Source organism: Protomyctophum parallelum (assembly GCF_964188405.1).
Source record: "Protomyctophum parallelum genome assembly, chromosome: 6".
NCBI lineage: Eukaryota > Metazoa > Chordata > Actinopteri > Myctophiformes > Myctophidae > Protomyctophum > Protomyctophum parallelum.
This window is the reverse complement of record NC_139701.1, coordinates 23,587,362-23,599,453: the sequence shown is the minus strand read 5'-3', so window position 1 is coordinate 23,599,453 and position 12,092 is coordinate 23,587,362. Positions and strand designations below refer to the sequence as shown.

At 43.1% G+C, this 12,092-nt stretch overlaps 2 protein-coding genes across 4 annotated transcripts in view; both read left to right on the top strand.

Annotated features, from left to right (window-relative positions):
• The window catches only part of ephx4 (epoxide hydrolase 4), a gene marked incomplete at its 5' end in the record, with an annotated part of 9,826 nt that extends 9,496 nt beyond the window's left edge, over nucleotides 1-330 (top strand). The window contains one exon of the mRNA XM_083766562.1: nucleotides 1-330. This exon is cut by the window's left edge and continues 253 nt beyond it.
• A 1,783-nt stretch (nucleotides 331-2,113) lies between these two features.
• btbd8 (BTB domain containing 8) overlaps nucleotides 2,114-12,092 on the top strand; it is a 31,908-nt gene continuing 21,929 nt past the window's right edge. The window contains exons 1-6 of one of the 3 annotated variants that reach the window (XM_083767516.1): nucleotides 2,114-2,167; nucleotides 2,288-2,390; nucleotides 2,749-2,958; nucleotides 6,785-6,961; nucleotides 9,081-9,199; nucleotides 9,522-9,639. In XM_083767516.1, the coding sequence (XP_083623642.1) occupies nucleotides 2,849-2,958; nucleotides 6,785-6,961; nucleotides 9,081-9,199; nucleotides 9,522-9,639 (524 nt within the window). In that variant the 5' untranslated portion in view covers nucleotides 2,114-2,167; nucleotides 2,288-2,390; nucleotides 2,749-2,848. Of the gene's footprint in view, nucleotides 2,391-2,748; nucleotides 2,959-6,784; nucleotides 6,962-7,210; nucleotides 7,279-9,080; nucleotides 9,200-9,521; nucleotides 9,640-12,092 lie in introns of those variants that run through there. The other 2 variants (XM_083767517.1, XM_083767518.1) reach the window with 2 other exon arrangements.

Here is a 12,092-nt window from a genome sequence, read left to right as displayed (position 1 = left end):
GCCTCCACCAGCAGCTCTGCCCCTGGCCGCCCAGCGCTCCCCATGTTGCCATACCTGTCCTGGAAGCCTGGAATATGCCTGTGAAAACAAACAATACTGCAATCATTCTTTAAAACCTTACACATTTCGAGTATTTTCTTTTAAAGATGTCAGCAAAAGAACAAAAGCACACTTCATCATAGAGGACACGCGAGTAGTACATCTGACACATATTCAAGATGATTTTTTTGCACATGACATCCGCCTTAAAGTCTATTGGTTACAACGTTACAAGTGTGCGAAGTCTCCTCGTGAGTTGTATTGTGTGGTGCCTTTTAACTTTCGAGTTAATGTTTAGCGATGTAAGGACATGATGCCACATCCTGAGAGAAGCCTAATTTACACTTCTTTGTCGTATGGCTGCGTCGCTTGCTTGCTTTTTCTTTTCTTTTTTGTGTGGAAAATGTGTTATTTTTCAGCGAGCGACGCAAGTTCAAATTAGGCGTTATAGGCTGTGGTGCTGTCTGCTATAGTTGTGTCACAGGATCACCCCAGTCTACTGTACTTTGGGCACAGCCCATTGTCCTACTCCCTCTATCAGGTAGTGTTGTCTAAAAGGTTTATTTATTTTCTTTTGTATTTCTTCTCAATTATATTTGCTCAGATAGAGAATGTTATCTTCCTGTATAGACAAAAAAGGTGATTGTTGAATATTGTACTTTTTTGTATCTCTTCCTAATACACTGCATTTTGAAATTCACTGAGCCAGGTCTACAACATGCGATTTTATAAATAAAGTAATTGGTGTGAATCTTCGGTAGTACCTTGTTCTTGTTATTTTAATTTGTAGACTTTTGGAGTTACAATAACCCTGTGGATTTTACTGTGCATTTTGCCCCATGGTGCAATCAGTGTATAGGTATGACATTCAAAGTAAGCAGGTGTGACAAGTGGTAAGCTACCCAGTTATGATATGATATAGTACTTTATTGTCAGTTCACACTGAAAATTGTCTTGCGTCCCAGCAGCCAAGTATGCAGAACGCACGCACACACACACACACACACACACACACACACACACACACACACACACACACACACACACACACACACACACACACACACACACACACACACACACACACACACACACACACACACACACACACACATTTGACATAGCACAAAGAACAAACCAATATTACATACTGTACATAAAGACATGAAGACAAGAGCAATGTCCACAAATTAGTCTGGTTATTGTATGCTGGTACACCATATCTCCTTCCTGAAGGTAGCAACCTATATTCTCCATACAACATATGGTTAGTATTAGAGGTGATATTCCTTGCTAACCTTAGAATGCTGTTATCATACATGGATGTATAAAGTTTCTGAAATCGTTGTCCAACAATCTTTGAACAAATGTTCAGTTGCAGAGGCAATACCCCATGAGGTGTGTTGTACACTGCTCACTGCTTTAAACAAGAGTATTGTACTGATGCCAGTGACAGTGTGTGTGTGTGTGTGTGTGTGTGTGTGTGTGTGTGTGTGTGTGTGTTTGTTTGTGCGTGCGTGTGTGTGTATACCGGTGGTTCTCAAATCTCAAACCTTTTCATGTTAAGGACACCAAATTTGGCAGCAGACCCCATCTGAAATGATTTAGTGTCAGGGAACCCCATACATACCCCCATGTGTTGGTAAAATGTTTCAAAAATATTCTAAATTGTTCAAATTTATACAAGATTGTTTAAAAATATTGATGTGATATATAATAGCCTGGCTGCCTGTCACAGTCAGAGTAGCTGTGAAATGGAAAGCCTAGTAGGTCATAGAGGTAGGTAAGGTAACTAATTGGAGCGGCACTAATCTTCCGGGCTATGGGATGACAATCTATGCGCTTGAGCGTGTGTGCGTTGCTTGACAAATACGCAATCTACAAATGTAGCGTGACTAGCGTCCGCGACGCGTTGTGAGCTTGTAGATCGGCTATTTTCGGTCCGACGCCGTCGTACGCATGGCCGTACGACGAAGTAAATACATTTTGTGGCATAGTGCGCATGTGCGGTGTTCACAAGTCGTTCCGACGATGACGTAATTGACGCCTCCTGCATTTTTACAGCCGGGCGGCAGCTGAACAGCGTGCAATGATGTCAACACAAACGCAGCTCTTACTACCATTATGGGTCAGTTAATTAGTTATAACTGCTAATTAGTTATCGCAACTGCTGCACCGGCGAGATATTAGCCACTGTTTACTGTAAATAACCAACGTATTGCTTGCATTCCGTTTTTATTTTCAATAGTAATAGTAGTAGGTATAGGTGTTGAGTGCACGGACGGACTGGAGAGATGACTAGCTAGCCATCGCTAGCCTGCTGACTAGTCGCATAGAAGAGGAAAATGAGAGTGAGTGGCTACATTTGTGATTGTGATCTGATGTAAATAGAACGGTAGTTATTAGCTGAGTGCATATTATGCTAACTGCAAATGCTGCAATGTAGTGTGTGTACAGTGTGTGTGTGTGTGTGACGTGTGTGTGTGTGTGTGTGATTGAGAGAGAGAAGGCGAGAGATGGAGTGTGTGTTTGGGTGTGTGAGAAGAATGATGGGTTCAGGGGGGGGGGGGGGGGGGGGTGGCTGTTAAATGGGTTTTTGAAGGTGAATTCTTGCTGCCTTTGAATCAGTATTATGTAGCCTATGTGTGGGCTTGTGTTAATGTGTAATGAATGCTATCTTCTTGTCCATTCCTCCCCTTTGACCTGCAGCTCAACAGTCCAATAAATAACATACCGGTAAGCTAAATTGAGATACCGTAGTTAAAGTGAGATGTGTGCCTTCCTGCAGTGGTAGACGGCCAAATAAACCATGAGTGGTGTAGAGGAGCAACGCAAGGCTTCGTTCCAGGCCAAGGAGCGGAGATACAAAGCACAGCTCAAGAGATCTCTGTCAGCAGCTTTGTCTGAGGACTTAAACAGGTAACACTATTGTACAGATAGCTCCGTTTGAAAACTCATATCTACACTTAGCTCCGAGGAGAGGTTACGTACGGTATCAGGATATCCCTGCGTGGGTCGAAATGGGGTTGAGCCGTCCACAAACGGTGGAGAAAACCCTTTATGCTGTATCATTTCCAAAAAGTAAAGGTATCAGAACCGATATACAGTTGATAAACTTAGACTACCTAGGCCTGTAAAGTCAGGGGTGAAACAATCGCTTACAAAACGGACAGACTCATCAAGTCATCATCATGTGGTAGGCCTATACAGATGTAGTCTTGCGTGAGTCATTTCTGTGTCAATTTACACAGAGCGATAAACACTGAGGTCACACATGCATGCCATTATATGACCACTGACAACACCAAGTCCCTAATATTGGCCTACGTGAGTCACAGGAACACAGGGCTCTCATTAGCTGATGTCATTATTATTACCACGCATTACACCACATATTTAGTCTGCATTCATTTGATTGCGATGGCACCTAATATATGGAAGCTTCTCAAACACCATCATAGTTGTATAGCGCGTGTGTGTGTGTGTGTGTGTGTGTGTGCATATTTCTGGGGTGTGTTGTTATACAGTATGTAGGTTGAGCCAGAAGGACTAGCTGAAAAAGAAACAGCTGTGTAGAAGGAATAAAATGGGTGAGGAACAGCCATACTAAAGAGCTGAGGTTGTTGAAGTTTAAACGGTGAGGTTGCTTAAGACAGTTGGATCTAAACAAGAAATATTACATAGTCATATTTGTCAGGCTTATTTGTCAGCTTATTAGGGCTGATTCATACTCCTATTTTAGAGCCGAATAAAAGTCGGTTCGGCTCTGTAAAGCCTACAATGTGACGTCATTTGAGGTTCGGGGGGGCGGGTACCGTCCTAAAGTCGACTCTTCTGTGCTACTGAAATTTTCTGACGAGCCGAAATCATTTCGGCACTACAGCGCCGAAACAGCGGTAAAATAGGAGTATGAATCGGCCCTTAGGCAGCATGGGGGCGACTCCCATTGATGACTAGGTCGCTATTAAAATGGGCCTCAGGTTTCACCTGACAAAAAACAATCCCAGAGAGAGCATTGCAACAAGACTTACGGTGGGTCATCCTGCAACAGCAAGGTCACAGGCAGATTTATTATTATTAACAGTGAACCATGGTGGAGGTTCCTTGGCCACATTTCAGGAAATTGAGTTGGAGGTTTGGTCAGAATAATGGTCTCCTCACTGCTGAGAGGTATAGCAGATTATTCTCCATCATGCAACACCATCAGGGAGGCTGCGGAGGCATCTGCTCAGACTCAAGTTCATTCTGCAGCATGACAATGACCACAAACAGCCAAAACCATGAAAACATATATTGGTGAAAAGAAGAACTGTAAAAGTGCTGAAGTGCTGTAAAAGATTTGATCCGCACAACATAATCGAGTCAGTTTGGAACAACCTACCTGCAAAAATAATTATTTGCTCAAGCGTGCCTGTTGTAATGGCAAAGGGTCATCACACCTAATATTGATTTAATTTAGGGGTTGTTTAGTTTTGTTCCTGCACTGTGTGTAAATCGATAACCTTTTCATGGCATTGTTTTTTAAAGCATCCCTACTTCACATCCCTACTTCAAGTGCCTAAAACCTTTACACAATACTCTCTCTCTCTCTCTCTCTCTCTCTCTCTCTCTCTCTCTCTCTCTCTCTGTGTCTCCTCTTAGTTTCTCATGTCTGTGCTATATATTGCTTTACACTAGGATCATGGGATATACCTTCTATGAAGCAGCTGGCTTTACACACAAGTTGTGAGCTGCAGCATGCCGGAAAATGTTGGTGTAATTCATCAGTGCCATCTGTTGGTGGGTCAGTGACAGTGTAGTCTCGCCTCCCATGCCTCGCCCATGCACAGTTATGAGGTTGTTGCAAGGGTGCGGAGGATGGAGGGAGTGGAGGAGACTTTCCTACACTGTGTTCCAATCCGCTATAAATTGTCATCCCCTCTGGGAATCCCTTTTTAAAACTGGAAGTTGCACTTTCGTCATCTTAGGTGCCGTTCATGATCAATAACTCTGACAATAACTTGAGCCTATAACTGAAATGTCCAACAGCTACCGCCTGAGGGCCAAGGGGACATGTCTGCTAAACCAATGATTCTCAACCTTTTTCTTGTTCCCCCCCCCCCCTCCTTTTTTAAGGACCCTTCAGTTTGATATGCATACCATTTCTCTGGTACCTTAATCAACACTAAAGTCCCCAGTATTCACTCTTGAGAGTGTACAAATGTATAGTCTTATTAACTACAGAGAACCCCTGAAAGACCCATGGCATGGGGCTCCTCAGTCAGACCCCACACCGAGAGCCAGTGAGCAGGCGCCTTACTGTCCACAAGTTTCCCATGCCACTTGATTGTCCAAACAACCTTATAAATAATGTAAGCGACACCCAGCTATACAATGATGTTCCCACTATGTATTTCCGAGGGACCTGGAGTGGGTTGAGGACCTGTGCGTATTGGATTGGAACGCAGGCATTTTCTTGCTGCTGGTGACCTCATTCTCATTCCCTGCCTGAGTTCTACAGAGGGAAATGGCCGCTGCGCCAGCAGTTGGAACTCATATAGTCCAGTTGGCTTGAGGCCGACCACTTTCTGGGATCTGGGTCACCCAGATCAGTCATTTAAATGGGATTTAATGATGGGTGCTGGGTGGTGAAGACAGGCCCCGAGGACTGTGCTGAGTGCTCAGACTCAGTCCCTCTGAAGTAGTAGGAAATCACTGAAATCAGGCCATTAGATTAATTTCACCAAAGTTGGAAGTGACCATAAGCTGTCATGATAATAACACCTCAGATCTTAATCTAATTGCAATAAACAATTAGATTAGAAACATTGTGTGCAGATGAGTTTGTTTACATACTTCACTTCACCCATTGGCTTGTTTTGGATTATGATCAGTGTGTGAAAGTGATGGATGTTCCTCATATGAAATGTACAGTTTATTTATTAAAGTTTTTCGCCTTTTATTTTATATTTTTTATGGAGGGAGAGTCAGTAGGCTGACAGGAAATGAGGAGAGAGATGCCATCTTTTCCTAAAATTCAAACGTAAAGCAAATTAGACCGCCCAATATTGTGTTTTAGGCCTGTCACAAGTATTACGTAATCGCCTGATCACAGGTGTTAATCGCAATTATTTTACAAAAAAGGTTCATACATTTTCAAAATATAGCAGAAATAGTAGCTCTACAATCACAAAATGTGTTGCGCTATGACACGTTGTGAGCTTGTAGATTTTCTACATATTTTGAAAGTATTAAATTATTAAACATGTCGCAGAGAGACAGAGAATCATTTATTTAATGAAAATCAAGATTTTAGTGTCCTGACTCCTGTCTTGTCTGTCTATTTCGCCCTGTATGTTCTTGTGTGTGCGTGTGTGCGGAGAGAGAGACTCGCACATGTATCGTGGGATCCTGCACCCATACGTGAGACGTCAAAATTAATTGAAATAAAAAACAAATGTAACCTATGTATCGGGTCTGGATTGCATCGTCTTGCAGTGTGTGATCCCTAGTCGGCGATCAATCGCTTAGTGTGGAAACCACAAAGATATAATGACAGCCAATTAAAAAAAAAGACTCCTGTAGTGTGAAATTCATAACGATCAGAGGACTCGCAGACAACTTTAAAAGTCCTACAATGTGTAGGGGCCATAAATGCCAAACAGAAATTAGATTTATTATGTTCCAATGTTCAATGACAAACACAAATGGTTAATTGCATTTATTTGTGACAATTAATCGTGAAATAATATGTCATGATGGTCAGGTTGTTGCACGAGGAGCTGGAGGCTGATGTTCGAGTGTGCGCTGGGTCCACTGCCCTGCAGGCCCACAGAGTGTTGCTGTTGGCCAGAGCTCCGCACATACTCAGAGGGGCTCACAAGGACACCAATGAAGTCCACCTTCCTAACGTTGTCAGCACGGATCTCAAGGACTTCCTCAGGTACGTGCAACTAGTTTATAAATACATCAAAGATGCGAATATAATCCATTTCTAATGGATGCCTTGGCCTGGAGGATAGGTCATCAGGTCGTCTCCAACCTTCTTAGAGTGTTTCAACCCTCAACCACTACACTCAACAGCCATCACCGAGGCGCAACCAGCGCCGGGAGGGCGAGCCACACCCGGCCAACAGGCTGTGTTTCGAAACCTGCCGGCCAGGTGCAGCAAACCAGTGCTGACCGCTCCTCAGCAACCGCCGCGCCCAGGGCACCCCCCCCGCGGACCTGCCCACTGACCTTTCTCCCCTGCCAGAACTAGTAGGAAGCTCTCTCTGCCTTGTGTGTTCTTGGGGGACATCAGGCACTGGGAGGTCTCTAGGACTATGGTTTGCCTCCTGCCTAGTTTGTCTATGCGGTGTTCATGTGTCCGTCCTTTTCCACACTTGGCCTTACTCTGGTGTATTTGAGTCAAGGGAGCCTTCTCTGCGTCTGTGTCACTCGTAGTGGTTGTCGTTGAATCTGTCCTATCGAGTCTCCCTTCCTCCCCTCCTCTCGGGAGACTGAGGTATTGCTCATTTGTACAGTCTGTACTAGCTTGCGTGGTGCCTCTTGCGACTGCTGCAACAGAGGTTGCTAACCCCTGTTGCCCTTCAATCATAAGTACTAGCATGTGTTCACATAATGACTGAGCCATGTGATCCAGTTCTAAATGAAATCAGATGTTGGTTTTGACGGCTACTTTTGATTTAGTTTTAGTAATAATCTTTTGAATACAATAATTCCGTTTAGTTTGAGTCATGTTTTAGTCATCTGAAATGTTTAGTTGAATAAATACCATAAGATTTTAGTCGACTAAATCTACAGTTGATTTAGTCAACTAAAATGTATTTTGGCCAGCCTTGATGGTCCTGAAATGCCTCATTTATACTCAGCTGTGTGCAGATCTACAAGCTCACAGCGTGTCGACACGTTGTGAGCTTGTAGATCAGCTATTTTCGGAGAGTGGCACGTGTCGTGCACACAACCAAACATAAAATTACTTCTCTTTTAATTCTACTGGATATCTTCTCCACTAGTCCCTCCCTAACATTTTAGGCTAGTTTTTATTTGTTTGCAAAATTGTCGTAGTCTTTGTCATCATAGCTTAGCTTTTGTCTGTGAAAAAAGGTAGTCGACAAATATTTTTCATCATAGTTTTAGTTGGCGAAATCAACACTGTTCCTGTTTCAAACTGACACTTGTGCATGGACTGGAGTTGTGTGTCTGTTCTTTATATTGAATAGCATTTTGGCTATAATATCTCTAAATGTTATCATCGCTTAGACAACAGTTGATCTAACTTTTAGGGGTCCTTTTGCTTTGTCTTGGTGTTGTTGCAGTTCCCTGGCTTTTCTTACAGAGGGCGCTAAGCCCTAACATTGCAGCTGTATGAAAAGCTTGAATTATCCTCTTTCTATCTGCAAAGTAAAATCCACGGTAGACATGACTATGAGCTACTTCCTGTCAAGAGATTCCTTGCAGATGATTTGTCAGTGTTTGGAAGCGCTCGTTATCAGTAAAGCAACCTCTTGCTGCCTCCTGCATGTGCAAATTCAAAACACAGGTACGCAGGACCGTTGAGTGATCTTCAATGAGCACTTCCAAACTCCCAACACGTCACCATCACCTGCAAGGAATCTTTGGCAGGAAGTAGCTCATCAACATGTCTACAGTGGATTTTTATTATTATTATTATTACAGTGGATTTTTATGAAACAAACACTTTGCAGATATAATTAATAGAAAGAGGATAATTCAAGCTTTTCGTACAGCTGCAATGTTGGTGAGTTTGACGTTGTTTAATACAATTAGATACAGTAGGACTTTTCTGTTGACAGTGCCATAGTGTGGGGATAACAGGGCATACTGGGCTCTATCAGGTACTGTAGAATAGATGTGTATTGGGATTGATACAGTTCTTCAGCGATGGTATGCATGGCAACTGGTTTGTTGTTCCTAAATAATACTGGTGTTGTGTACTGGGACCTCTGTCTTCATAGTCACACTGTGTTTACCCAACGTGATCATAGGTGCATCATGAGATAAGATTAAGTCATAAACACAGCACTCTCTCCCTGCAGGCGAGTGTACACAGCAGAGCGGCGCATGATGTACTCGTCTGGTTCAATCCCAGAGGCTGAGGAGTTTGATCCAGTGATTGTTCCCGACCCAACAAACCCCTTCAGTCCTGATGATTCAGGTATGAACAAATCAAAGCCGGTTTTGGGTCAACAGACAGGTACAAGCTAAAAGGTTAAGACAAAAAGGGACTTGTTTCCATTGTGCCAAAACCAGGGGAAACCAGTGATTCAGAGTAGTAGAATGTGAATTTTCCCATGTTTCTTTCTAAATGTAGGTAGTACCAGATTGTGGTCGCTCCCTCTAGTAGTTAGTTCCACCACCCCCATACAATACCGCTTTTGTTTTGCACAGATGTAGGGATACTTATAACATGATCTCTCTCTCTCTCTCTCTCTCTCTGTGTCTCTCTCCTGTCCTTCCTCGTCCTTACATCTTACTAGACGGTGGTGTTCTGGAACCGGCCTCGGGGCTCGGAGCAGACCTGTTGGACCTCTACCAGAGAGGCGAGCAATGTGACATCACTATCCAAGTGGGGGATCAGGTCTTCCCCTGCCACAGGTTAGGGCTCTGTAGGCACTAGGCACACTCCAACAAGAACCACAATCTATATGGGTTTACATCATGTGTTCGTCTTTATCCCACTCTCATTAAATTTACGCACGTGCACACACACACACACAGACAGACAGACAGACAGACACGTGGCTCCTGCTTTTTGTCCAGGGATCAGTATGGCGGATGTGCCCTGCTTCTTCTGTGAGCGTGTGCAGACGGAGATTCCTCATCTCCTAGCCACGAGCGTGCATCACAGGGCGTTAACAGTGAGCCTATTCCAGCGATGCAGAGGTGGTGGTGATGGTGGTGGCCGGTAACCATGGAGACTGCCTGGTCTTTCCTTGCTAGTGCACGGGGAATCAGGCAGCCAAAGAAAAGCTGCTCCTCTTGGATGTGAGCAGAGCAGCCTGCCAGCCCCCCCTTTTTTTCAATGACATAACGAGAGTGCTACAACACTGACACGTGTGGCGGTTCAGTGTTGCAGTGGATCTCCCCACCATAGTCGTCAACTACCATTACCTGACCACACACAGGAGACGTGATATATTCAGTGATTTGAGCCATTCCTTCTCCATAGCTCCCAAGCTACTGTTCATTCAGTGCCATTTGTCTATGTCATACTTCATTACACAGGAATGAAACCACAGGGTTAGTGGCTAAGTCACAACATCATCCATCATAGTCATTTTAAGTGACAAGGATTTAGTCTCACTTATTCAATCTTATACCGTTGGCTTCTCTTTGCCGGCATACCATTGTCATCAAAGCTTTGTTTCTGTTACATTGTAGGTAACGGATCCATTTTATGGGTCGCTCTGGATTAAGCGTGTCTGCTAAATGCCTAAATTGTAAATTGAGTAAATATCCAGTTTTGAGGGGCGCTAGTTTGTTTTGAGTTCAATGTTTTAAAAACGCCATTGACAATGAAGTGAAAATGTACGTCATCTTGTCCCTAACACAAACATTAAATGCCATTAACAACAGAGAATCACCTAATCAACATGAGTTAGACTTTAATATATTAGCGCCCCTCACTTCACACGGGTGTGACTTTTGTAATTATTTTCTACTACATTTCCCAAAGAAAAATTTCAGATCAGATCTACAAGTTCATAACGTGTTGCAGTGCAATGCTTAGATGTTGCATAAGGCATAAGCCCTTTTTATGTGGCTTATTAAATTCATAATATATTACTTATTTTTATAACTTTGGGCCCAAAATAGATTGCTAACAAACAAATCTAGGAGTCAATAATTGTGAAAGTGCAACCACAACTTAGTAAAATTCTGAGGGTATAAAACAGTAGTGCAACATGAACTGAAAAATTAAAAATGCCGTGGCTAAATGGACCGGTCCGAACAGACCCGAGAAAACATCGGAAATGTACGTGGACTCTGTTTGAAACAGGACTGAGGAAAACTGGACCTAGTCCGAAACGAACCGAGGATAATTCAAATGTATTAGACCCGTCCAACCGTGGTATTCTGCTTCCCTCGCCCCAACTGAGAGTAATCAGACGAGCCTCAGCTGCGGCGTTGTCCACTCTGTTCTGTGTTGCAGACAGACAGACAGACAGAGAACATTTTCGCCGACTTTATACTGCCCATCCTGGCAGAAAATGTCCTTAAACATGCTCCATACAGATGACATTCCAACTTGCATTTCACATCGCTAAAATCCTCCATGGTGTTCAGCAGCAGTGCATTCAGTGTGCTTGAGATTGGCTGCGTTTCAATCATCTGTTTACGTTAAACGTGGCTCATTCATTATGCGAGAACAGACGATATGGATTTGGGCGTGTAATTACAACACACATGTCTAATTTTAAAACCGAAGGTTAAAGAGATTTATATATAAAATAGGCATGTGGTGCTCCAATTTATGCCAAGAACGCGGGACTCGTTCTTCTCTCCACAATCCGCCGTTGCCAAGACGAGGGAACTCTTTAATTTAATCAAGTAATTCAAAATTATATACAGGTGTATATTTAGTTTTTGCTTTTACTCACATGTTAGACAGCCTACATATGGATCTGACGTGCACGCGCACGCATGCTTATTACTCCTTTTTCTGCTAAAAATGAGACAATCTGGTGTTTGGGAGGTTATAATTCCATTCCTAACATCACGTGGACCAAAACAACTCCATCGCGTATCACCCGCAGCCTAGACCAAAGAGATTCTATATAAAGAGGCGAAACTCCCATTAAGTCCCATAGTAACAACCAGCGCTCAGTGCCTCCGCCATATTGGAGTGATGACGTGACTTCCGGTTACTTTAAAAAACTTTAAAGTCATGCTGTACAAAACAAAAACTTGTCTTTATCCTATTCTACTCTCATATATTGATTTACCAATTTATTTATCATAATTATTTAGGATCAAAGCAGAAACTAGTAGTAACATATTCATTCTGAATGTCAGTGTGTGCGCATGCATTTATGCACGTGCACACG